Genomic DNA, 25097 nt, shown 5'->3' with positions numbered 1-25097 from the left:
TGCTGTTTTCGGGGAGCCTGTTCAGTTGGCCGACCCCAGTTTGTAAGGCCGAGTGCGCCGACCCTTGAGGCAGTTTCCGCCTCGTCCGACCCTTTTTAAGTATGGATCGTTGCCGACCCCTTTTTCTCAGAAGGATCACCTAGCCTGACCCCTTGGCTTGAGTTAGGTCATAAGAGTCTGTATATGACATGTTTCGCTGAAGTTGAGTACCAGGTCAAGATAGATGTTATCTGCGCTGAGAATGAGAAAAGTGTGTTTTCCCTATGAGGACGTGTGTTGCACCATTGGCAAGAGTTGCATTGGAGAATTTAAATTATGCGATCCATTTGTTGGAGTACATCTAAGGTTATGAAATTAATGGAGCGTTAACTCTTGCAGATGGCGCACCACACCAGGTCTGGTTCTGTGCCCGGCAGTAGCGAACAGCGACAGGATCTTCCCCCGCCCCCGCCCTCATCACCACTGGAGGCAATCCTAGCAACTCAAACTGAGCTGCTAAGGCATCTGGTACAAGGGCAACAGCAACAGCCACATTGTGGAAGAGCTCAACAGTAGCCGCATATCGCTCGGTATGAGGACTTTCTGGGGACACAGCCCCCTTTGTTCCAAAAAAACACAAGAACCGCTCGATGCTGACGCCTGGGTTCGTACGATCGAATCCAAGTTTGAGCTTCTCACCGCCCCATGCCCCGACAACAACAAGGCTCGGTTTGCAGCTCAACAGCTGCGTGGCTCCGCACGGCTTTGGTGGGATCACTACCATGCCATGCTGCCGGCTGGCCATGTGGTCAGTTGGAATGAGTTCAAGACGGCGTTCAAGGCGCATCACATTCCAGAAGGTCTCTTGGAGTGCAAGCTCAACGAGTTTCTGGCCCTTACCCAAGGAACCCGAGATGTGCTGCACTACGCGCAAGCTTTCAACGACCTGTGCCGTTATGCCGGCTACCATGCGGACACAGACGAGAAGAAGCGGGACAGATTCCGCCGAGGACTGAGCTTGCAGCTCAGGGAAAGGTTGAACCCCATCAAGGTGGACACCTACAATGAGTTGGTCAATCTGTCCATCTCTCAAGAGGATTGCATGCAAGCTCTCAAGGCCGACCAGAAGAGGAAAGCCTCTGTGGCATTTCCAAGTCCGCCGACTCGAAGGTTCCGGATGGTTCCTCCACAAGCCCCTGGCCGACCCCAGCAGTCAGGAAGGTGGATTGCCCAACCCCCGCCAGTAACAGCGCCTCGTTTTCCAGGCCTCCAACCGCAGGTGCCCCGGCCGACCCTGCCAGCACCACCCCGCCCAGCGCTAGTAGCCGTTGTTTCACCTGCGGCAACGAAGGACATTTTGCAAAGGACTGCCCCAGGAACAAGAATCAACAGCAAGGTCAGAACCCCATGGCAGCCAGAGGAAGAAGGCCCAAGGTGCAAGTCCGACAAGGCCGACTCAACTACACTAGCTTGATCGAGCTCCCCGAAGGTGCGCCAGTAATGACGGGTACCTTCCTTGTTTTAAATCAAGCTGTTGTTGTGTTGTTTGATTCGGGAGCCTCTCATAGCTTTATCGGGAGTAAGGCTAGGGAAAGATGTGAGCTGGATATCGGTCACACAAAGGAACCTTATGTGATCGCCACTCCTGGAGGAAGGATAACGTCGGATCAGATTGTTACTCTTGTACCTCTCCAGCTAGGCCCCACCCTCTTTAAGGAAAACCTTATCATCCTTGACCTAGAAGGCATAGATGTCATCCTTGGTATAGATTGGATGGCCCGACATCATGTGGTTCTAGATACAGTAGCCCGATCCCTCTACATCAGTTCACCCTTCCATGGCAGTTCTACCATATCCTTGACCCATCCTGAGTCTGCACTTCCTTGTGCCTACCCCCTATCGGGAGCCCGTCTAGAAGGCCTCCCTGTTATCTGTGAGTACCCCGACGTGTTTCCGGAAGACTTGCCGGGTATGCCACCTGATAGAGAAGTGGAGTTTTCCATAGAGTTGATCCCTGGCACCGCCCCAATATCTAAGAGACCCTATCGAATGCCACCCGCTGAGTTAGCCGAGTTGAAGACCCAGTTGCATGATCTGTTGGAAAAAGGCTTCATCCGACCCAGTACATCATCTTGGGGTTGCCCTGCCCTGTTTGTGAAGAAGAAGGATGGCAGTCTACGTATGTGTGTGGATTACCGCCCCCTCAATGCTGTGACCGCCAAGAACAAGTACCCGCTACCCCGCATTGATGTCTTGTTTGATCAGTTAGCCGGAGCAAAAGTGTTCTCCAAGATCGATCTTCGTTCTGGATATCACCAAATCAAGATCCGACCCTGCGACATACCCAAGACAGCTTTCTCTACCAGATATGGACTGTACGAGTACCTAGTCATGTCCTTTGGACTCACCAATGCACCCGCCTATTTCATGTACCTCATGAACTCGGTATTCATGCCCGAGCTGGACAAGTTTGTAGTGGTGTTCATTGATGATATCCTAGTGTACTCGAAGAACGAAGAGGAACATGCCGACCATCTTCATGTAGTTCTCCAACGGCTAAGAGATCACCAACTCTATGCCAAGTTCTCCAAGTGTGAGTTCTGGTTAGATAGTGTTAAGTTTCTGGGACACACTATCTCCAAGGATGGTATAGCCGTTGACCCCAATAAGGTGCAGGAAGTCATGGAGTCGAAGCCTCCTGCCTCAGTACACCAGATCAGAAGTTTCCTTGGACTGGCCGGCTACTATCGGCGTTTCATACCGGATTTCTCTAAGATAGCTAAGCCGATGACCGAATTGTTGAAGAAAGAGGTCAAATTTGTGTGGGACAACAAGTGTGAAGAGGCCTTCAAGACCCTGAAGCACTTGCTGACCACAGCCCCAGTTTTGGCTCAGCCCGACCCCTCTAGGCCGTATCACGTATACTGTGACGTCTCTGGCACTGGACTTGGGTGTGTTCTTATGCAAGACAATCGAGTCATTGCCTATGCCTCACGGGCGTTACGACCTCATGAGCTGAGCTACCCAACCCATGACCTTGAGCTAGCGGCAGTGATACATGCCTTGAAGATATGGAGGCACTACCTAATGGGAACCCACTACAACATCTACACCGACCATAAGAGCCTCAAGTACATCTTCACTCAGGCCGACCTCAACATGCGCCAAAGAAGATGGTTGGAGCTGATAAAAGATTATGAATTGGAAGTGCACTATCATCCCAGCAAAGCCAATGTGGTAGCCGATGCCCTTAGTCGCAAGCACCATTGCAACTGCTTGTTGTCAACCGCCTTCATCAAGACTCTGTGTCACGAAATGGGAAAACTCGGTTTGGAGATTATTTCTCAAGAGACCCTTGTTCACATCACCCTTGACTCAGTTTTGGAAGACCAAATCCGGTCAGCACAAGTAAGAGATAAGGAAATACAACGGATCATCAGGAAGATCTCAGTAAAGGATGAGGGATATAAGCAATTCCGACAGGACAAAACGGGAGGTGTGCATTATGGAAACCGACTAGTTGTACCCGTCGACCCCAACCTTAGGAAGCAAATCCTAGATGAAGCCCATCTCTCCAAGTTCTCAATCCATCCTGGTAGCACTAAGATGTACCATGATCTCCGTCAAGCCTTTTGGTGGAGTGGAATGAAGCCGGAAATTGCCCGGTATGTTTCAGAATGTGACACCTGTCAACGCGTCAAGGCCAGTCATTTAAAGGTAGCAGGTACCCTGCAACCGCTACCTATTCCCTCTTGGAAATGGGAAGACATCAGCATGGATTTCATAGTGGGATTGCCCCTTACATCACAACGATATGATTCCATCTGGGTTATAGTGGACCGTTTGACCAAGACCGCACACTTCCTTCCTGTTCGCACCACCTACACAGTCAAGCAGTATGCAGAGTTGTACCTCGACCGCATAGTTTCCCTACACGGTGTACCCAAGACCATCGTCTCTGATTGAGGAGTTCAGTTTGTGTACCCGACCCTGGTTCCGTCTCGCCCGACCCTATCTGTTCCGCCGACCCTTATCCGCCTCGCCCGAGGGTTCGGCTGTGATCTTTTTCTTCAATCCGAGGGTGTATGTGTAAAATCTAGGAACCCTTCAGCGCTTGCATCTGAGGATTCCTAGTATACCACATCCTCTAGTTCAAGGATCAGATCATAAGTTCCTTTCCGACCCTTGCCTCTTGATCATCACCAGCTCTCTTGAACCTCCCTACCCTCCTGCTCCTTGTCGCAAGTTTCTGGGCTCAGGTGAGCCAGTGTTGCTGTTGAAATAACCATCTATGCTAACTTTTGCATTGCATTCGTGTAGAGCTGCACCTCGCCAACGGCTTCTACGAGCTACACCCGGCGCCAGAAGACGAAGCTATAGCTGAGCCCCTGCCCGCTGAAGCCGAAGTCGCCCCCGAAGTCGAGCAATTTCCTTCCTCTTTGCTCGAAGGCAAGCCCCGGTTGCATGAAAACCCTGCGTGTTTTACCAAACTTGCGCATGCCTTCCGTAACATGCTTGTGCATTTACGTATAGGAGTTGTTTGAAACCCTAGATGCATGATTTAGTTATCCCCATGATCTGAGCACTAACTGTTGGACCGAGTAGCTGCCTTGCTTAACTAGAAGACGGTAAAAGCCGAGTGATTTCCTGTCACTCGCGAGTTGTAGGAGTCGCATGTCTACCCTTTCTGTTATAACCATAAGGACGATGGACGGGGCAGGGTGTTGGTAACTCTTTGGTGGACGGATGGTTGCCCCATCTGTCTATGAAAACTTGCTAAGGCCCGACAGTGGTGGTGTTCGTGATCAAGTGTTTGAAAAGTACTAGCCTCATACTTAGTATGGGATGAGGAAGCCTAGTACCGGATTGAACCTAGACGTGAGCGGTCGCCCCATTGTTCTTGGAACGGAGTTCCCCTGCTGGTTGTCGCACGTGGTGGCAAGCGTGGTCACAGGACGGCAGAGGCCGGGTCTGTGGAACCTTGCACCAAAGGAAATGGGCCCGACACGGGTTAGGGGATTGATGGGGAAGGCCGACACAGGAAGCGACCTCCGGGTGCGCGGATGTCGTGAGGTTAGGTTCACCATGCATGGTTAAAGAACTCGAATCGATTCGTCTGCCTCTCACAGTTTGAGATTGCTTGATCGCTATGTCACCCTGAGTAAAGGAGGAATCTGATGATGACATGTTTGTTGATATATTTACACATCTTGTTTGGCTCTATGATTGCTTCGAATAGGTTGCAAACCTAGACTGGTAAATAAACCTAGAACCGGAGCTAAAACTGGAAAATAGGGTTTTACTTAGTGCTTTTGGCAAACAAACCCCTCAGCCAAAAAGCCCTGCATGTCTAGAAGGAGGAGTAGTTTTACTCCTATCGGTTAAGTCTTGTTGAGCTTAGTAGCTCAGCCTTGTTGTGGCTCCTGTTTTTCAGGTGAAGTTGCTGCTCCCGACCCTTCCCTGGCTGGCGCTTGGCCGCCCCAGCTCCCGCCAGGCTGGACGGTTGAGTGGGATCCCTCCTCGGATGGCGAGGAGAGGAATCAGTGATGTCCCGGTTGGCCTCACCAGGGACGTCCGACCCCGACGATTGCTTCCGCTAGCGGTTTTACCTTTTGTTATTTTTTTTCCTTGGAACCTTGTAAAAACTCTGATGTTGGTTTTTGTGGCTGAACCAAAGGGTTAAATCGTTTAACTCAGTGGACTCGTTGTATTCTCTGGAACCACTCACCTTCGTGTGGGTTTGCTAAACTCGATCCTGTTCAAGTGGTTAATCGGATGAAATCCGACGGCACTTCGTGTCAACTTGGCTTAGGCATGGGTGTCGCATGTTAGGCGACTTAACCCTGTCTAATCAAGCTAATCCGAAGTGGATCCGCCACACCAGGTCGTTGCAGTATGTTGCGGGGGACACGCAGAAGAGGTGTTGTTTCCATTCACCCCACCATAGCTTGAATTGTTGGACTGCAAAGGAGGCCACCACCCAGTTGGCCAAGTCAATGGTGTTGGAATCTGGTGCCAAACTGCATAGCCGATTATATTCAAACCCCGTGGTAAGCTCATCCCGAAACTTCACGCGGCCGGTAAAATAAATCCCAATCGGCAATTGTCCAAGGCCAAATTGTCATGCTGCCACTGATGGGTTGTAAAACTCATAAGTCAGGGAGTCTTTCCTCAAAAAGGAGTTCGCTGGCAGAATCCCAGGCTTGATCAAGATATCCATAAGCTCATTGTCAAAAGAATTGGTGGTTGAATTGAAATAGGCGGGGTTTTCAAAAAGTGGCTCAGTTCTTTGATATGGATACCAGCTTATGGTTTCTTCACTGAAGCCAGCATAGAAGCACCTGAAGTACTCGGCGGTCTTGGTGGGAGTGAATTTACTACCGGGGAGCGCCGACGTCGCTTCGCCAAAAGAAGTGCAACGCCGGCGAACTGTTGGATTTTCCCTTGACTCGATATTGGGAAATGTTTGGGTTTCAATTCATCCCCGAGAAACTTTGATCATGTATAGATTGAACCAGAGGGTAATGAACCACCAAGGGCCACTGGGGTTTCCAATCGGCTCTCCAGTCGACAACTTTACAGCAATTTGGTGCAGCATATGGTAGGCCGATCCCAACAAGTGCTTTCCTAGAGGAACATTGGAACCCCTCACTAATGCTTCGGCCAAAGCTTGTGTGTTCAACGAAGGGCCGACTGCTCGGCCACAGAAGAAATGTTTTTCTAGCCACATTATCAGAAAGGATGTGTGCTCTCTGTCGCTGATGGTTCCAGTCTTCATATTCCTATCGATATAGCCTTTCCATCCGCCGATTCCTTTCGTTTCCAGGCGATGGGTGGGCTTGATCTGGAAGTCGAAGGGCCTGCCGGGCGAAGAAATGTCAAGGCCGGTCAACATCAGGACGTCGGCTAGAGTCGGAGTCATGGGCCCATGGCCAAAGAGGAATGCGTTGAGGGCGTCAGACCAGAAATAGGATGCCGCCATAACTAGGGGCTCGTTCTTCTCCATCTGAGATAAAGACAAGTTTATGCAATGGCCGATTTTCTATTCATCCGACAGAACCCTCTTAGAATCAGCCATCCTTTGGAACCATTCCTTCCAACCAGGGGTCTCGTTCGGCCAAGATCTAAATGCGCCCGTCCACTAATCTAGATCCATGGGTGATTGCTTGAAAGGAATTCTGTGGGTTTCCAAATTGATGAAGTCGGTTGGATCTGGGTTTCCCATAGGGCCAAGACCGATGAGACCAGGTACGTCTGAGAAAGGGATGGTAATTCGCTGTCTAATCGCTTAAGGAAGATGAAAAAGGGAAAACTAAGAATAGATCTAAAAGACGCATGAGCAGTAAAAAGTAAAAGGTAAAGCTTTATATGTTTACCTCTGGGATGAAGCTCATTGTCGCTGATGGAGCCGTCATTGTTGAGAATGAAGCGGGGTGAGGATGAGAGAAAGATCGCTGGAAGGATGCAATCGGGAGGCGAAAGGGCGCTGGAATGTGATGGAAGATGACTTGCTAGGGAAAGGGAAAATTCTGAGCTCGTGGAGAAGAAGCGGCGGAGAATGCTTGTATTTAAGGATGGTTCGAGAGAAATGGTAAAGGCGGGATTTTTACCGCCGTCTACACGAATTTCGGAGGAGCGGTTGCCTCAGGCGTCCAGTTTGAAAAGATTGCAATCATCAGGTAAAAGACTGCAAAATAGAAAAGAGTTTTTGCCGCGCTTGTCTCGGAGAGAAAGTTAATATTAAAAAGAATTTCGAAGCAAAAGTTATGTTTTACTCCGAAACTTGGGGGCATGTGTTGACGCCGGATTTTGACACGTATTTTGAATCGGCGTCAAGGAAGGAAAAGATTGGCCCATGCGGCAAGCTAAAAGCTACAGTTGGGAATCGACCAATTAAAGCTACAGTGTTTCGGTCGATTGGCAAAAGGAGTCAGCAAGGATTGGCCGATTGGGAGCTGGAGCGGCTTGGCCAGTATGGGCCTAGAGTGAGCCGGAGAAAAGATTAGCTAAAGAAGAAGGTTGGTCCGTGGGATATGACAACCAACTCCGATATGAGTTGTGTTTGTAAATATTTATTGTTATTTAAAATTAGAGATAGATTCTAGTCGGTTAGGAAATCAGTTGTAACAGGCTATAAATAGTCACCTCTAGAGGTTTGTAAAGGACACATCAATCAATACAACAAATCTACTTATTCCTCGCACTTTACTTTCAAGTCGACGACTTTGCCAAAAACCTTTTCTTTTCACGAGTTCGTACGGGTTGGCAGGACTGCATCGACACGATCTCCGGCCGATTTGTAAGTTCTATTTATTGAGTAATATCTAAGGTTTAACTTCGTGCGCATCGCTGTTGTTTCGTTTAGATTTATTCACCAGTTATCGATATTAACTAGAATTATAGATTTTATCTATTGCTCTAGTTTTATCACCAGTTATCCAGCTTGAGATTCGAACTGTCGGCTTCATTACTGTTATTCTTATTTATTGTCATATAGTCGATTAGATCTGTTTCAAGTGTTGTATTTGTAGTGTTGTTTAAATTGCTCTAGTAGTTTCTTTTCAATCACTACGTAACCATCGGGTGCTCTATAGCCGATCATCTCTACATTAAATCGATCGATTCGCTGATACGCTTTTCATGACAGATCGGAACCTTAGCCGATCGAAACCCCTGGAATTTAATACTTTTCTTTTCTTGTCAATCAACAGGTCAGATTGACTGGCACACCGCGTGAACCGCACCAGGGCAATAACCTGAACAGGAGTTAAGCAGATTCTTCCGGATCGTATGTCCGACGCTGAGGGTCATCGGCCGATTTTTAACGCCAACACAAGCAAAAGAGAAAAATTCCATAGTTGTATTTCTAAATAAAAATATTAATTTTTTAATAAAAAATCAAAATATAATCATGTTTGATCTTCTTTTATTCCATTAATTGTAAATAACATCATGGTAAAAATGGATTTAAAAACGGATATACGGTTTAGAAGGAAATTGCTTTCAAAATTTGGAAACTACACTATTGTTTACGTATGGTCCATTGCCTTTTCATTTGCTCAGACACCTCCAGCCGATCGTGGCTTTGCACGTGGTCAGAGAAAAGGAGCGGAGGCCACAATTTCGAGCTCCGTCTGCCTAGTTCATTTTCTGGACTGGCTCCTTGGCCAGAGACCTGTATGGAGGCGTTTGGCAGGGCTTCAGCAGGAGCCGGAGCTGGAGCTGCTCGCGAAGCTCTGCCAAAAGCGGCCTTACCCTGATCTCTTTTGGTTTAAAAAGTCCTTTTATGTTTGTATGGTTTGTAAAGTCTTGTGAAAATATATAAAATATATATTTTATTTTTGACCCATTGCATATGAAGATGAGTTAATTTATGCGGAGTATGTAAGGGAATAATCGATAGCATTGGGACGAACAAGCCGTGTGTGTAATATTTAATTAGAGCATCGTTTTCTTTGCTTTCGTTCTTTTTTTTTTGTTTTTTTGCAAATGGCGATAGCCAAACCAGATTCATACCTTTTTAAACTATGGCATGACAACATATCTATATCTACGCTGTCTCCAAACAGATATAAAAAATATTTTCCTTCATTTTAGTTCATTTGAAACTGAATATAATATCGTACGTAAGATCACTCTATTCGTCTCGTAGAAATCCACTATGATTCTATGAACAATGTGTGAAGCCGAGACCCACGCCCAGAGCCACACAAGCCATAGAAGTGGCGCCCAACCGGCAAGCAAACGGCCAGAGCATCAAATTTCCTAGAATACATTATTACCTTTTATTTTCGTTTTTTCTAAGACCGGTGCAGTGCAAGGGCATCGTTGACGATGGCAAACCAGGACGCAGCTGGCCCCCGGAGTGAGGAGTCGTCGTCAAGTGCCATGAAACAAACGATCGTTGACAACTTCTTCCCTCCAGTGCCGAGTGCCGAGCAGTCGACCACGCTTGCGGGGAACACGCCCGCGCGCCGCGGGTGGACGCACGCGTCCCAGCCGCCGAGATCGAGCCCCTCCCTGCCTGATTCCCAGCTCAGGAAGGACGCCGACGAAGCGTAGCGTCAGCGCCCTCTTCCACAGGACGTCGACACGATCAACTCACTGTCACAGCCGCGCGGGCAGTCCAGAAGAAAACGCGCTGCGGAAATATCTAGCAGCACCTGGATCTTACTCACTAAAATTCATATCACATCAAATATTCGAAGACTAATTAGAAGGACTAAATATGAGCTAATTATAAAACTAATTACACAGATGGAGACTAATTCACGAGACGAATCTATTAAACCTAATTAATCCATCATTAGCACATATTTATTGTTGCATTACATTGTCAAATCACGAACTAATGCTTAATAGATTCGTCTCGCAAATTAATCTTCATATATGCAATTAGTTTTATAATTAGTCTATATTTAATACTCCTAGTTAATACCTAAATATTCGATGTGACGGGAATTTTAGAAGATTCTAAAAAACCGAACACCCCCGTCATGTAAATTTAAATTCTACTTGACGGCTGTATCGTGCACAGAACGCTTGTACGCCGTGACAGGCAAGCAGGCACCAATCGACGCGGGATACGTCGCCGCGGCGCCGTCCGCCAAAGCGAGAGCGCGCGGCGGGCACGCGTTCGCAGCGCTCCGGCCTGGACGGCAGCGCCAAAGGGCTCCCGCCGGGCGCGTCAGACTCGTCGCCCGACTCCCAAGTCCCACCCAAGCGGACGACGCGACGCAAGTCACGCAACGCAACCCCACCAAGCAAGACGCCCGCGAATATTCGCGGCACCCCGACCGACCGGGCGCGTCCGCGGCCCGGTCCCGGGCGCCGCCTCCTTATTTTACAACCCGGCTCGCGGGCGCGAGGGGACGCGGGCGGCGGCGAGCGAGCGAGTTCCAGTCCTCCTCTTCCGCGCGCACGGAGGAGACTAGCGGCTCACGCCCGCAAGCGCCCCACACGGCCACACCCCGCCCCGCCAGGCCACCACGCCCCCGAGAATAGGCGAGCGGCTGCTGGCCCACGAATCCAGGAGCCCCGGCCTGCGCGGCGCGTCCGTCGGCCCTCCCTAAATCCGGCCACGCCCGCCGGGGTGGAGAGAGAGAGGCGACGGTTGATCAGTCAGTTCTAGGTTTCCTCGGGGGTCGCCTTCCCCTTCGCTTCCCCCTCGTTGTTGCCGGTTTGTTCGGCTCGATCTGGTCGGCGGATCAGTCGGTTTTCATCACCAGAGGAATAAAGTTAACTTCCCTCGGCGGCCGTTCGCCCGTCGCCCGTATCGCCGCCGCCGCCGCCTCTGTTGGTTGGAGTCCGACCTCCCTCCCGTCCCCTTTGGTGAGTCCTGCTCGCTTTCCTCGCTGCTGCTGCTTCCTCCTCCTCCCGATTCGATTTGCTTCGCTCATCCCACCGATCTGCCGGTGCGATTGTTTGTTGTTTGCTCATCTGGATTTTTCCTCGCCTGGCAGTTTCGGTTTCCGAATCTTCTAGGCCATCGTCAGCCCGGCGGTTTCTCGAACTCCATCCCGTCCGATAACAGGTTGGTTGGCGCATTCTGATTCCTTGCTCTCGAGAAGAAAAAAATGAAGTTTTTTTTTTTGTTCTGGTGCTCGCTGTGGGGATAATGCTGGCAGGGGAGGCCATAACTTGCTAGGCTGGCATCTCATGGCGTGTCGCTCAACTAACGGGCGGACGCGATTGATTGCCCCGCCAGCCCAGTTGGATTTGTGGGGTGCGTTTTCGTTTCCGCACGCTTGATGGCGAAGTGGTTGTTGCTTTCGGAATCTCTTTTCGTAGTCACTGAGAAATATTGCTTCTTTGACATTTCTATTGGTGTTCGTTCATCTCGCGTTTGCTTGGTCACGCCTGTTCCCAAGATGTGGGTTCATACTCAGTCAAAATAAAATCGAATTTTTTTTTCTGGTGCTGGGTACTCTGAGCATGTTGCTTTTAGGATTCGTTCTCGAGGGTGATTTGGTGCTGCGGTTCTTTCGCAGGTCTTCGTTATCACTTCGTTTGCGTGCCTCCGGCGAGCGAGGATTAGTTGAAACCGGACCATGGCTGAGATAGAAGACGCGGTTGGTGCGCCGCCAACGGCGACGACGACGGAGTCCGAGGGCACCACCACAGACGACGAGCATCTTTCGCCGACCTGCGCCTGCGGCGGCGGGGGCGGAGGTCGCGGTGGAGGCGGAGGCCGCATCAAGATCCTCTGCAGCTTTGGCGGCCGCATCGTGCCCCGCCCGCACGACGGCGTGCTCAAGTACGTCGGCGGGGAGACCCGCGTTCTCGCTGTGCCCCGATCCATCCCCTTCCGCGGTACGTTCTTGATCAGTGCGCATTGATAGTTGATACTTTGATGTCGTCGGTGCTCAGATCTTCAATTCATTTTCCGCCCCGCCGTGTGCAGAGATGAAGAAGAAGGTGGAGGAGATGTTCAAGACGGAAGTAGCGGCCATCAAGTACCAGCTCCTCTCCGTCGCCGAGGACCTCGACGTGCTTGTCTCCGTCACCTGCGACGAGGACCTGGCCCACATGCTGGACGAGTACGACCGCCTCGAGGCCAAGCGCTCGCCGACCGCGTCCCCGCGCTTCCGCGTCTACGTCTTCGCGCCGCAGCCCGCCGCGCCCGCCTCCACCCGCTACGCCGGCCTATCGCGCCTCCACCCGCACCACCATCACCAGCAGCAGCACCACCACCACCACCACTTCCAGCCGGAGCGCTACGTCGCCACCGTGCCGGCCTCGCCCGACGGGAGCCCGCCGTTCCCGTCCCAGCCGCACGGCGCCGTCTCCGCAGGCAACTCCCCCCGCGCCAACGCCGTGGGCGCCGAGCCGCCCGCCGCCTTCGGGCAAGGGATGCAGCGCGTCCGGAGCACGCCGAACCTCGGCACCCTGGACGCGGCGGCGCAGTGCCTTCACCAGCACGCGGCGGACGGCGGCGGCGTGCCGGGATACGTGAGCAGCTCGCCGAGGCACGCCGGCCTGCTGCAGAACAGCTTCCACCACTACCAGCACCAGTACGCGGCGGCGCCGGTGGCCGTGCCACACCATGCCGGGCGGTACGACGCGCGCGGGTACGTCCGGGTGGGCAACTACCTGGCGCCGGTGGCGCCTCCTGCCCGGCCTGTCTCGAGGGGAGGACTGGCGCCGCACAGCGAGATGGTCACGCCGAAGAAGTCTGCCATTGTTTGGGATTGATGCGGCCGTCGGTACGCCGGAGCCCGGAGGGGAGCCTGGTATAACGAATCCTTTTCTTTCATCAGTACGAGGGGGCAATGAGTGGACTGATACGAGTGTTCTTGAGATGTAAATAGACGGTCGGATGGATGGCACGCGGCCTTCTTTTAGCTGTTGCGACAGTGTCCAATGTCCATGCGGATTGCTGAACAGGTTTGTGCGTTACTTCGGGGGTGCAGCACGTCACACCGGACTCTAATCACGAGGACTAAATATGATCTAATTAAAAACTAATTATGGAGACTAATTCGTGAGACGAATCTATTAAGCCTAATTATTTCATTATTAGCACATGTTTAAGGCTTAATAGATTCGTCTCGCATAATTAGTTTATGTTTAATACACTTAATTAGTATCTAGACATTCAATATGATTGGAACTTTACAAGGGAGTAAACAACTAACTTCAACGCTGCCCGAAGCAGGATTGCGTTGACAGTCAAATCAAAATATTCAGGTAGCCAAGGAAAACTAAGCCATGACCTTCCTCCTTCACAAAAGCTAGGCGAGATTTTGACATTCAGGGTGCGTTTGGTTTACATCCTAGCTACACCGCGCCAAATATTGTCTACGGCCAATGTTGAGCAGTTCGTCGGGGTTGGGAACGGCAGCGGAAGGAGCCAAATATTATCCACGGCCAATGTTGAGCGGTTCGTCGGGGTTGGGAATGGCAGCGGAAGGAGGGAAGGCGGGAGCTGCCGAAGAAGAAGCACCCTTGGAGAAGTAGTCCCGTAGGCGTTGCCGTGGCCGTCCATGGTGGAGCCGGCGGAGGCATGGGGAGGAGCGGGGGGCGGTGACGGCATAGGGAAACAAAGGGGGCGGATCTGGCGTAGGGAAAAGAGGGAGCGGATCCAGCGAAGGCGTGGGGCGGAGCGGGGGCGGTGGCGGCGGATCCGGGAGGAGCAGTGGGCTCATGGTAGTGGAGGCGTCAGGAGGAGCGGGGGAGGTGGCGGCGTATGGAGCGGATCTGGCGGAGGCGTGGGGCGGAGCTGGGGTGGTGGTGGCGTAGGGAGCGGTGGGGGCGGAGGTGTGGGGAGGAGCGGGGGTGGCGGCAGGAGTAGTGGGTGCGGCGGTGGGGAAGGCAGTGGGTGTGATGGCGGTAAGGAATGGAATGGGAGAGAGGCAGAAACGGATCGGGACGGGTGGGGTGGGTGGGGGTGCGGCGAGGGGAGGTAGTCCCGGACGGGGTATTAATGAGGGGTACTCCCTCTTTTTAGTCCTCATAAGCAACCCTTAGAACTAAAGGGCTAAACTTTAGGGACTAAGATTTAGCAACTTTTAGTCACCCCATTTGCCCATTTAGAGATTAAAAGTTTAGCATGGCCTTAGTTTATGGCCAAATCAAAAATTGGCTATGACACAATTATGAGCATGACATGTGGGTCCTGCATCTAATGATCATTAGTTCGTCAAAACATAGTTAATATGGATCTAGAATTATAGATTTAATTATGAGGAACATTCCTGTGCAATCAGTTTTTAAATATGATTTCGTATTTAGGAGATATCGTTGATTGAAGCTGGTAACTGAAATGAGCAAAATATTTATTGCAACGAATCACGTGCTGCCATGTCATGAAACAAATGCCCATGCAGCCAAGCCAATTTGGGGCGCCCGATTTGGCCGCCCGAGAAACAGCTGGAATCCAAGGCTACGACCAAAGTTTTTTGGACATGCCAAACTTTGACACTAAACCAAGCGCCGGCCAAAATAGCTGGTCACGGCCAATATTTGCCGTTTCCGAGTCATGATAGATAAAGTAATCTGACACTGACATTCAGAGTTGCCCCCCATTGTAAAAATAAATGCTTCAGATTGGCAAAGTAAATGCTAAACAAGTGATGGATCCTTGATTCACCATGGTTTGCTCAGTCAAATTATCAAAGGAAATGCTAAGCAGTGCCGTACGAAGAGCAAGAGCGCTTCTCCACATGATCACAAGTGGAGAATGAATGTTTTCATTTTGGAGGGCGGTAGGCGTTGTCGGAGGGCCGTTTTTTCCTTTTATTTTCTAAGGATGAAGGGTCATGTTGCTAGCCTTTTAGAAATGATCTTACGAACAGGGGCACAGACCAAGGATGAGCAGGGGGAGGGGACTTAGGCCCCCTTATGGTAGGCACACTCTAAAGTCTAAAGATACACATAATATTTTATCATATAAATCAATGAAAAATGAAATTTTGCCTCCTTTAATAACTTGTTTTTACTGACTGACTTCCTGATGTACCAATATACTTGCTCGAATAAAATATTGATATTATGATGTCGCTTTCCACTTGCCTAACTTAGATCAAATTTAGTGGCTATTAAGAACTGGCCTTGGCTGAGCCAGAACATTTCGAGGAAGGCATGCACACACGCTGCACGTCGTCGCGCTACATCAGTAGATGATCCGTTGTTGTCTTCTTGATTTGGTTCTGCATATCCCGTTGGGTTTATCTTTTTCTTGTTTAGGACCTCTTCGTGTAGAGGATGTACATGACGGTTCTTCTGAAAATACGATGAACCAGCATCTATATTCTATTCGTGTAGAGTAAGCACACCGTAGTGTTATAACTGATGTTGTGCTCCTCTTGTGATACTAAGCCAAAAAGGTTCCGTAGCATGTCATGAGCACCGAGCAAAGGGACAGTTGAGCAGTTCAAGCGGTGAAGCGAACCGCTCTATCTTTGGACAAAGATAGAAGGCAGAAGGTCGTGAAGGTGGCCTTTGTTGTCCGCACATCTGGTCGGAGGACCATCCTGGGCTTTCACGAGCATAAGCTAGCGCCTATCCTGGGACCTGGGGTGATCATGGTGTTAAACAAGGGCATCTATGCGTTATGTAGACTGCTTTTCATGCCACGACACATCGGTTAACTCGATGGGAGCTGAAGAGAAGGCAAATCCCAGAGTCATTGACCATTGTTGGTGCAGCCATTAATTCGGCATCTGATAGTATCACCATTTCTCGAAAGGAATAATAAAACATACTCATTACAATTCGTTTGGCAGGACCAAGAGTTAGGCAATCGCGAATTGGAGAAGTCATTCCACATGAGAGAGTTGTAGGCTTGTAGCAGTATTGCGATTGGGCTCAATCCCTTGCAATTTTGCAAAGCAAAACAGGACGATCTTCTGAAGTTCTGATTCCACAAGCACATGCTCGCATCATGCCACAAGCCCACAACCACCACCTGTGCCTAGTATACGTGGTGAGGACGTATACGCAATTCTGAATTCTCAGACAGCGCCGCTTGGTTTCCGAGAGTTCCAGAAAATTCTAGATGGAAATAAACAAAAGAAACACTTTCAAAAAGAAAGCTGGCGCTCATCATGTATGTGGTGGATCGATCGTCGGAGATCAGATGGCGGCGGCGCTCCAGACGGCACCGTCGCCCTCGCCGCAGGCGCTGTGGATGGCCCTCATCCTGTCCACCGACTTGCAGATGCCGCTGCACGACCAGTCGAAGGACGCCGCGCACACGTTCCCAGCCTGCTTCTTCCACTCGCAGTCTGCACACACACGCCGGAGAGCATGGATCAAGAGCCAAAACCAACAGCGCCACCGCAGCAGCACGGTAAAATTAAGATCAGGTGGTCAGGAAGCCATCGTACCTGGCGGCGTGGCGCAGCAGAGGCTGCGGTCGTCGACGTGCTCGACCTCCAGCCCGAGGAGCCACGCGCCGAGCGACACGTCCTCGTTCGCGAACCGGTGCAGGATCGGCCTGCGCGTCGTTTTCGCCGTGCAAGCGTAAGCGTGTGCGCGCGAACGGAATGATGCTGATGACATATGAACTCGACGGAGACGCTTACTGGTTGATGGAGATGTAGGATGCGAGGTCCCTGGAGACGGCGTAGATCTGTCCCGTCGCGTGGCGGAAGTACTTGTTCCCCTCGTCGCCGAACTTCCAGTACTCCGGCTCGTGGTACTTGACGCCCCTGCAGCCGTGCATGGCAGCCATTTCGCCGTCGGAAGTGAATCATCACGATGTACGGAGAGCCAGTCAAAGAACATCACGGGTTCGTCATCTCATCGTGTGCTTACTTCTGCGACAGGACGGGGCCGGACTTCATGCACCCGACGTAGACCCTTGGCCTGGCCCGGTACTTGGCGAGCCTGGTCGCCAGCATCCCAAGGTTGACATGCACGTCGTCGTCGACCTTGACGTAGAACTCGGCGTCCCAGGTGGCGACGGCGGTGGCGAAGTAGGCCCGCGTCTTGGCCGACAGCTCGTGGTACCCCTCCACGTGGTCGAGCCGCAGGAAGTCCCCCGTCGCGGCGGCCTCGACGTTGACGGCGCGGTCCAGTGCGCCGCCGGGGGTCGCGCTGTGCCCGATCACGAAGCGGACCACGACACCCTTCTCCTTCTCCAGCCGCCGCAGCTTGTCGCCACGGGGCACCCAGGTGTCCCGCAGCGAGTCGCGCCGCTTCTTGCTGCTGAAGGCCGTGTTGATGCCGACCACCACCAACGCCTTGGGGAGGCCCCGGGACGGCGCCGACACGCCCAGGCCGCCGTTCTGCTTGGCGCGCTCCACCGCCAGCTCCATCTCCAGCGACGACACCGACTTGTCCAGGGACCTGGTCAGGAACTCAGGATCCATCCAATGCACGGCAGCAACATTGATTCCAAGTGGAAAAATAAGGCTGCGGGACGACTCACTGTATCGCTTGGTGCGTTCTTGTCACCTCCTTCGTGATGTCGTTCGGCTTGCTCTCTTCCAGCTTCTGAAAGGGGAAATATTTTTAAAACATTTCGTGTATAGCGTATTGTGTGTGTGGAACCATGGTTTCTTCATACTTACACGCCTGCTTTGGTCGCAGTCGTCGGCGAAGAGAGGGATCCCGGAGCCGTGACTGGTGGAGGTCTCGCCCGACGGCGGCGTCACCAGCGCCATCCGGCCGCTGAGCAGCAGCCCCACGAAGAAGCTCGTGGCGCACAGCATGACGACGGCCTTCCCCGACATCGGCCTCGCCCGGGGCGCCTTCTTCTCCGGCTGCGGCTGCCTCTCAGTCTGCGCCTGCAATGCAATGCCGGCACGAACAATAGGAGATCACCATTGGAGAACACATAGGAACGCTCAAAATCTCAGGGCAGCTCCAGTCCACGCGCTACATACCATCGTCGCGGTGCGAGCACGACGCTTACAGGTGTTCTAAAGCTCAGAAGTGGTGAGCGCGCGGCAGATCCGAGCACCTGGTGAAACCAAGCGAGGAGACGGGGCAGGGAAATGCGCGCGGTGCTCTCGGATCATCGCGCGCGGAACACGCCGGCTACCTGTCATCTGATCCCGGCACTGCGAAGCGGTTCAGTTGGCATTTGGCAAGGCCCCTTTGGCGTGAGGAGGCTCGGCGCTCATGCTGACAGCATGAGCTTAGCTAGTAGTTAGGATGCCACGATTAATACCTGGCCTCCGGCTCCGGGGTTCAGGAGTTGCCCTCAGGAGAGGATCACTGTCATGACTCAAGATCAATGATTCGTCCGGGAACCCATGTGTGCTCCGGTGCTAACCGGTAAACGCTCGCTTCTGCTGTGACTGTGAGACAGTGTACGAGAGTAAACTGGACAAGCGATTGAGCATTTCCTGATTATCCAATCTACGCGGGTGAAACAGAATCCGAAGAAGAATAGAATCGAAGCCTGCTGAGACGACAGCCCACTACTGGGATAACATCACAATGTACACTTTTGAAAGTGGTTTACATAGCGTGTCAGACAGACACAGCTGACTGTAATGGAAAATGAACTAGTTTATACCTAATATTAAAGCAAGTAATGTTTCTGATAAGTTTTTTCGGCCGTCGTGGTAATTTTGCAAAAAAGTTCCTCGATTTTTTGGTAATCAACCTGCAGTCTAAATGCTGAACAGATGGAGGGCTCGGGTGGAAAAAGTAGAGAAGGGAGGGGTTAAAGGGGATAAAGGTTCTCCTTCCTTCAAAACAGAGGCGACGGAGGGGATTGGGCACCCCGGCGGCCGGAGCGGGCCTGGTGCCGCGCCGCGGAGGTCGGCGGGCCCCTCAACCGAGCTCCGGTGGCACTCCTCTTCCATCTCCGACGGCCCCCTCTCTGCCTCTATCTTCTGGGTGGCGCGGCGGTGGGCATCCTTGCGGGACCGGCAGCGGACACCCGCAGATCCAGCGACCACCCTCCACACTCCGACGGCACCCATCTCCGCCCCCCTCCTCTCCTCCCGGCGGCACATCTTGTCAACGGCGGCGCAATAGGAGGTCAGCGGTGCTTCTGCTGCTGAGGCCAAGCAACGCAACAGGGAAGGGGCGCGGGGAGGGGGGCTTTTCTCCTTCGGCGGCGCCCCTCCTGACTGGCGAGCACGAGCGCAGGGAAGGAGCGGCGCGAGGACAGGCCCCTCTTCTCCTTCAGCTCCTCGCTGGCGAGCACGAGCGTAGGGAAGGGGCGGCGGTGGTCAGCCCCCTCCGACTCCTGGTCCGCCCAGTGCTGTCAGGCGGAAGAGGCCAGGGTACATCAACGGGCCGAGAGACAACCCGGCCAACACTAGCGAGCTCTCCATGTCTCCGGCGGCTGGGGCGGTGAAGCAGAGGCGAGGTCGGTCGATTCGTGGAGTTGCCGGCGGAAGAGACTGTGGTAGATCAGCGGGCCGAGAGACGATCCGGCCAACGCCAGCGAGCTCTCCATGTCGCCGGCGGCCGGAACGGAGAAACGGAGGTGGTGGAGCTTCGTCCGGTGGCATGCCTCCACACCGCACTGCCCGCCGCGCGCCCTCGAGAACCTGGTGTAGCGGTACAGCACGACAATCTCCTTGCTTCCTTCGTCCCCGTCAGCGGCCTCCACCGTGGCGACACGCATGAAGGGCGACGGCGGCAAATCGGGCCGGCCCAAGAAAACTCTTCGTTCGGCACAGCGTTGCCGGTTTGGTCGCTAAACTTGATGTTCAACTCTTGTAATTGTTGATCAACCGTGGCTCCTCCTCCTCCACGTCAATGAAATATGGGAATTACATTTTCTCTTTTACCAGATGGAGGAGAAGCAAAAGTTGTTGTGTTATGTGTACAGAGAACCTGAAGTTTTGGGAAAGGAATTTTAAACATGTGCTTTGGTATTACAATGGCAGGCTGCAGGCATGTGGTCTTATGAAATATTATAAATTCTGAACCTCTAGCAATTCAATATACCATTTCATAAGGTTCTAAAATACTTTTTTTTCATAAGTTCCCAGCAGCAATCAGATCACAGTGAACCTAACTGAAGCTTGGCCTGCTGCATGTTGGCGAGAAGGCAAACATAATACTGACTACTGGGTATCTTGTCTTTCAGCTTTTCAACCGTGCTAGAACAAAACAAGTGTAACTGAAGTAGATGCTGCTACTCTTCTGGACATCCAAGGGTGCCTTATTCCATGATGGTCATAAATTTGGTCGGAGCTGCAGTACAATACCTCCAGTGCTAATGCAGGGTAGCGTGTCAAAATGTTCCATTCCTCTCACTGTTACTACCAATGGATAGTTTTGAAGTGCTTTGTCAGGCACTGATAATGAGAGTTGAGGAAAACAAACCGATTGATCATCAGGAACTGAACCATATTCCGTTCATGGGAAGAAAAGAAAGGAGCTTCATTTTGCCCATGATTCAGCCACCCAACTCAGATTCACTCAACTCAGATGGATAGGAAAAAGATCATACATTGTCCAAATTTAGTCATGAAGGATAAAAACAAAACGTGTAGAAACTACCCTAGCAAAGGTGTTAGTGTTAGAAGATTACACGAGGCACGCACAAAAAGCTTGGCAGCATCCAAATACTCTTTTGGCAGCATCCAAATACTCTTTTAGCAGCCATACAACATGTGTATTCCATTGATCAAACACAAGGAAAAGGAACACTTTACATCAACCAACTATAGAGATTCAACCATAGGGCCTATTCAGCTGGACTTATAAGCCGACTGAAAAGCTAAAACGACTGATTTGTTGTAAGAGAAAAACACTGTTCGGTGGCTGATAAACTACAGTAAGCTTGAGTAAGCTTTTTGGTCCAAGTATAACAGGCGCACTGCAAGGTATACCAAAATTCAACGCAGTCGATGAAGTGCTCCCCGGCGCCGGCGTTGCCAACGCACGTGCCTAAGGTCTCACTCAGCTCACTGGCGGCAAACTGGTCTCAGATCATTGCCAACAAACTGTGGTGGGCGGTACCAGAGAGTGGTACCTCCGGCCTTTAAATTGCAGATAATAGAGCAGCCTCAGAGCAAAATTCGGAATCACGCAACGATTGTTCAATTCTGCAGTATGCGAGAACCAAAAAATTACAGCCTGCGGACCCATCGCAGGAGGAGACCTCACAGCAGGTGGAGGTCAACACGACCGTACAAATGAACTGACTGGATGCAAGGGTATTGTTGCATCATAAAGTAGTACCATTACGGCATAGAATTGGGCAACTGTCATTCTTGAATCTCGAATTGATCTCATAGGCTGACCCTGTATAACAAATCTTCAATCATTAGGAAATGTAATAGCCTGCAATCTGGAGCTCCAACGGGACAAATTTCCTTTCAAATTCCTGTAGTCGAGATCACGACCACAGGCATGGAGCTCCCAAATACAGCCTGCTGAGAAATGAGTATCATCTGACCCATCTTGATCAACAGTACAGGGCCACCAGCAAGATTCACGATTCAGAGGATAACAGTACCATTGGGAAAAAAAATGCAATAGCTAAATAATTCACCAGTGAAGTGAGAATCCAGCAGTAACAACTTCCATGCTACTGAACTTGGAAGTGACAACAGATCAACTTGCAAATGCGGGACCAAAGCAGCCATGTATGATGTAACAGAGAAGGTATAACTTGATTACTCGAAAGCCTGTTGTGGAACAATGAAAGCCTGTTGCTGCCACAGACAGACAGCTCAAGCAAACAAGTCATATATAAACCAAATATTCATATAAACGAACAACATAATGAGGGCAGGTTTCCCCTTTCCTTTAACAACATTTCCCCTTCAGATGTCCAACATAATACAGATTCGATAGGGATGATAAACAAAATCCACCAAATACTCATATCTCAAACACAAACACGCTCCTATAACATGAGAAACAGCTAACGACATTTAATGTAAACAGCAATTGCAAAGTTTTGCCACCCATTCATGTAACTAGACATGGTAATTCTAGTACAATCATATTAGTGGAGCCTTGATCACTAGGGCACGAGAGGAGCCTAACCAGCAGACACAACTCCCACAACAATGTAGAACAACCCAAAAGATAAGCATATGCCCTACCACCATAAACCATATTCACAGGCATTAAATGGTGAGTACAGAGATAACCTTACAGATGGCTGAGACAACAGATAATGGCTTCGGCGGTCTACTCTGTCAGAATATCAAGTTACAGTCACTGGAGCTCACATGCTAGTAGGACGGGTATGGAACTGGTTCCCTGGTAGCTCGACGGCTAACATCATTCATAACAGAGCCAAATACACGTCTACTATACTCATACGTACCGTTGCTTAGTCCTCTACTCGGTAACCCACTTGATGGCGCTGGTAAAAAAGGGAATTATAAGCTTTTAACACAAAATTCAACATCAAATGTCTCACGTTCCATAAACACCAAAAATACAATTGCTCACCTTGAGAATGTGAGTCATATGAATGATTTGGTGAGATACCATACCCTGCAATCCTGCCATTCACGACTGTATGCTGTGACGAAGGAGTATCACTAGACCGCATAAGTTGAGGAGGCTTTGGTGCTGGTATAGGGTTTAACCTAGGAGTTACAGGCATATTGCCATTTGAGGAGGGTTTGTCAACCTTGTCTTGCCCAGAGATCTGTCAAAAAATGCAACAATTTCAGAGCTTAGACTTTTGCCAATACTCATAAATATAGTACGAGCAAGGACCTGAACCAGTAAAGTACAGTATCATATTCAGTTGGACAAAGGTTTAGTTCCAACACAAGTTAATGTTCAGTGCATAAAAGATATATACCATGGAAAAAAATAACGTTCAACTAGGCAAAAGCATAAAATGGGAGAGCAAAAAGAAACGCACCGCAAATCTAAGTGTTTTATTATGTAGCCGAACAAGGCCAGAAAATAGCTTAACAGCATACTGGGCAATCTCCTCTGTTTCATACTCAGCAAAAGCATAACCCTTTGGTCGACTAGTTTCCTTGTCGCGAGGTATGTGTAGGTCTACAACTCGACCTACCTGAATAAGAATCTCATACAGGACCCTCTCAGGAACCCTGTCATCCAAGTTACCTATTTAAGAAAAATACAATTCAAGAGAGTAAGCTATTAGGTCAGACAATAAAAAAACATAAAGTAAGAGTAGCAAAATAACCAAGGTAAAGCAGTACCAACACTGCAAAGCAGGCAACAACCATGTAGGATATCAGGTTATGCATAACATAGACATGAAGCTATGCATAACATCACAAAAAGGAGTTCATAGGAAAACAATGGAGCAACTAACAAGCAAACAGATTGCGAAAACCTACTAGTCAAACAAAGAACAAAACAAATGAGGATGATGGCTAGGCAATTTTTTTTTAATATTCCTTACTTCAAAGGGACTGAAGGATCAAGATCTCATTGTAACTGATTACTAAAACTAGTTATGCCCAACAACTCAAGAATGAAATGCATCATGATAGCATGACCAGCATCGCCGCAAGCAACTGATGCCAAATTTCCAGTGACGTGCAACTAGAAATGTTTGCTTACAAGTAAGAGAAAGTTCATTCGTCTTTTTCATCGGGAAATTCACAAAGAGAAGCTCACGTAATTAAGCCAGGCAATAAAATCTAAATCCTGTTTGGGGGCAAAGCTCTTGCTACATGTGGATCCTAAGCGCGCAACCACCTATCTAATAATATAAGAATCGGGAAGGGCAGCCCGAAACCCAAGCAACAGATTACCCTAGTAAACCACCCATTTCATTCAATTAAACCCCCAAATTACAAGGTGAAACCCATGGGTTACCCTACCAATCAGCAACAGCTCAGCCTAACAGGCAAGAGGAACTACAGCTACTACTCGAATCAAACCAAAGAAAGACCAGAGAGGAGCAAGTACGAAACGGCCCCAATTTGGGGTCGGGAGTAACAGCGACCGCCGCCAGCCACCGGTCCGCGAGAGGATAAGCGTGTGGACAGCGACCCCGCGAAGGTTAGACCGCTAATCGCCGCAAATCCACACCTAATCGCGGGAAATTTTGAGGAGGAGGAAAAATTTGAGGGGAGCTGAAACTCCGCGGGAGTCGCCGCGCCGGGTGACTCGGTCCTCGAACGGCAGGGGGGCGCCGGGAATGGAGGGGGAGGGGAGATCTCACCTATGAAGACGGTGCATCCCGGGTTCCTCGCCATGGGCGCCGGATCTGGGAGGAGGAGGCGGAGGCCGAAAGACAGCGGGAAGGAAGACGCGTTGACGCCGCGGCGAATGCGAGGACTGCGGGCGGGGGAAGGCAAGCGAAGCGAGCAACCGAAGCGACTGGCAGGCGAGGCTAGCGCACGGGAAGGTTGGTAGAGCCGTAGAGGGGGCGGACTGTTCGGTGTGAATGTGTGTGATCTGCCTGCGCGGTGGGACTATTTGTGGAGGCGGCTCGGCTGCCGACGCCGTGACGGCTGAGGACTCGTAGCCCCGTGCCCCCGTGTGGCTGATGGTTGGGACCGGGCTCTTGTGGGCCCCGGTGGCAGAGGGAGGTGTTCCCAGAGGGTTCTGACCTTTTGTGGTTGCGTGAGAGAAGAGTACGGATTGAGTTTGTCTTTCGTAGTACCTAATTTGGGTTCCTCTACTCCCAAAATACACACATAGCTACATGATCTAGGTATAAGCATTGATATGCGTCCAAACGACCCTAGACCTGACCCGCAAGCTAATGTGGCACGCCACGCTAGACTACACGTGCCCAG

General features: G+C 50.8%; 3 protein-coding genes across 6 annotated transcripts; 1 reads left to right on the top strand and 2 right to left on the bottom strand.

Annotated features, from left to right (window-relative positions):
• The first annotated feature begins 10793 nt into the window (after positions 1-10793).
• Positions 10794-13411, top strand: LOC101778226 (one cut domain family member 2). 3 transcript variants are annotated; one of them, XM_004961947.4, is made up of 4 exons: positions 10794-11310; positions 11442-11512; positions 11970-12291; positions 12383-13411. In XM_004961947.4, the coding sequence occupies exons 3-4, from the start codon at positions 12030-12032 to the stop codon at positions 13171-13173; spliced, it is 1053 nt and encodes a 350-aa protein (XP_004962004.1). In that variant the 5' UTR covers positions 10794-11310; positions 11442-11512; positions 11970-12029; the 3' UTR covers positions 13174-13411. The 3 variants fall into 3 exon arrangements, with proteins under 3 accessions (XP_004962004.1, XP_004962006.1, XP_012700452.1); XM_004961949.4 differs by lacking the exon at positions 11442-11512 and having other exon boundaries at positions 10828-11310; XM_012844998.2 differs by lacking the exons at positions 10794-11310; positions 11442-11512 and adding an exon at positions 11548-11851.
• A 2712-nt stretch (positions 13412-16123) lies between these two features.
• LOC101777137 (probable beta-1,3-galactosyltransferase 8) lies at positions 16124-18466 on the bottom strand. Its single transcript, XM_004961943.2, has 7 exons — positions 18312-18466; positions 17997-18212; positions 17855-17919; positions 17239-17772; positions 17007-17132; positions 16809-16918; positions 16124-16706 (listed from the first exon to the last, which is right to left on the bottom strand). Exons 1-7 carry the CDS (start codon positions 18312-18314, stop codon positions 16555-16557), a joined length of 1206 nt encoding a protein of 401 aa, XP_004962000.1. The 5' UTR covers positions 18315-18466; the 3' UTR covers positions 16124-16554.
• A 2943-nt stretch (positions 18467-21409) lies between these two features.
• Positions 21410-24740, bottom strand: LOC101777550 (splicing factor 3B subunit 4). Of its 2 annotated transcripts, none has more exons than XM_004961944.2 (4): positions 24518-24740; positions 23234-23445; positions 22810-23011; positions 21410-22720 (listed from the first exon to the last, which is right to left on the bottom strand). In XM_004961944.2, exons 1-4 carry the CDS (start codon positions 24549-24551, stop codon positions 22587-22589), a joined length of 582 nt encoding a protein of 193 aa, XP_004962001.1. In that variant the 5' UTR covers positions 24552-24740; the 3' UTR covers positions 21410-22586. The 2 variants fall into 2 exon arrangements, with proteins under 2 accessions (XP_004962001.1, XP_004962002.1); XM_004961945.2 differs by having other exon boundaries at positions 23393-23445.
• Between the last annotated feature and the right edge of the window lie 357 nt (positions 24741-25097).

This window comes from Setaria italica, chromosome III, assembly GCF_000263155.2.
Source record: "Setaria italica strain Yugu1 chromosome III, Setaria_italica_v2.0, whole genome shotgun sequence".
NCBI lineage: Eukaryota > Viridiplantae > Streptophyta > Magnoliopsida > Poales > Poaceae > Setaria > Setaria italica.
Note: the sequence above shows the minus strand (reverse complement) of the source record. Positions and strands in the feature narration are given on the sequence as shown.

What these genes read in the sequence shown, in the direction of transcription:
- LOC101778226 (XM_004961947.4), top strand. Translation starts at nt 12,030, where the DNA reads ATGGCTGAGATAGAAGACGCGGTTGGTGCGCCGCCAACGGCGACGACG. An exon ending in CCGATCCATCCCCTTCCGCG is followed by an intron (nt 12,292 to 12,382) that starts GTACGTTCTTGA and finishes CGCCGTGTGCAG; the next exon opens with AGATGAAGAAGAAGGTGGAG.
- LOC101777137 (XM_004961943.2), bottom strand. An exon ending in ACTGCGACCAAAGCAGGCGT is followed by an intron (nt 17,920 to 17,996) that starts GTAAGTATGAAG and finishes TTCCCCTTTCAG; the next exon opens with AAGCTGGAAGAGAGCAAGCC. An exon ending in GGCCCCGTCCTGTCGCAGAA is followed by an intron (nt 17,133 to 17,238) that starts GTAAGCACACGA and finishes GCACGGCTGCAG; the next exon opens with GGGCGTCAAGTACCACGAGC.
- LOC101777550 (XM_004961944.2), bottom strand. Translation starts at nt 24,551, where the DNA reads ATGGCGAGGAACCCGGGATGCACCGTCTTCATAG. An exon ending in ATAAAACACTTAGATTTGCG is followed by an intron (nt 23,012 to 23,233) that starts GTGCGTTTCTTT and finishes ATTTTTTGACAG; the next exon opens with ATCTCTGGGCAAGACAAGGT. An exon ending in ATATGACTCACATTCTCAAG is followed by an intron (nt 22,721 to 22,809) that starts GTGAGCAATTGT and finishes CTTTTTTACCAG; the next exon opens with CGCCATCAAGTGGGTTACCG.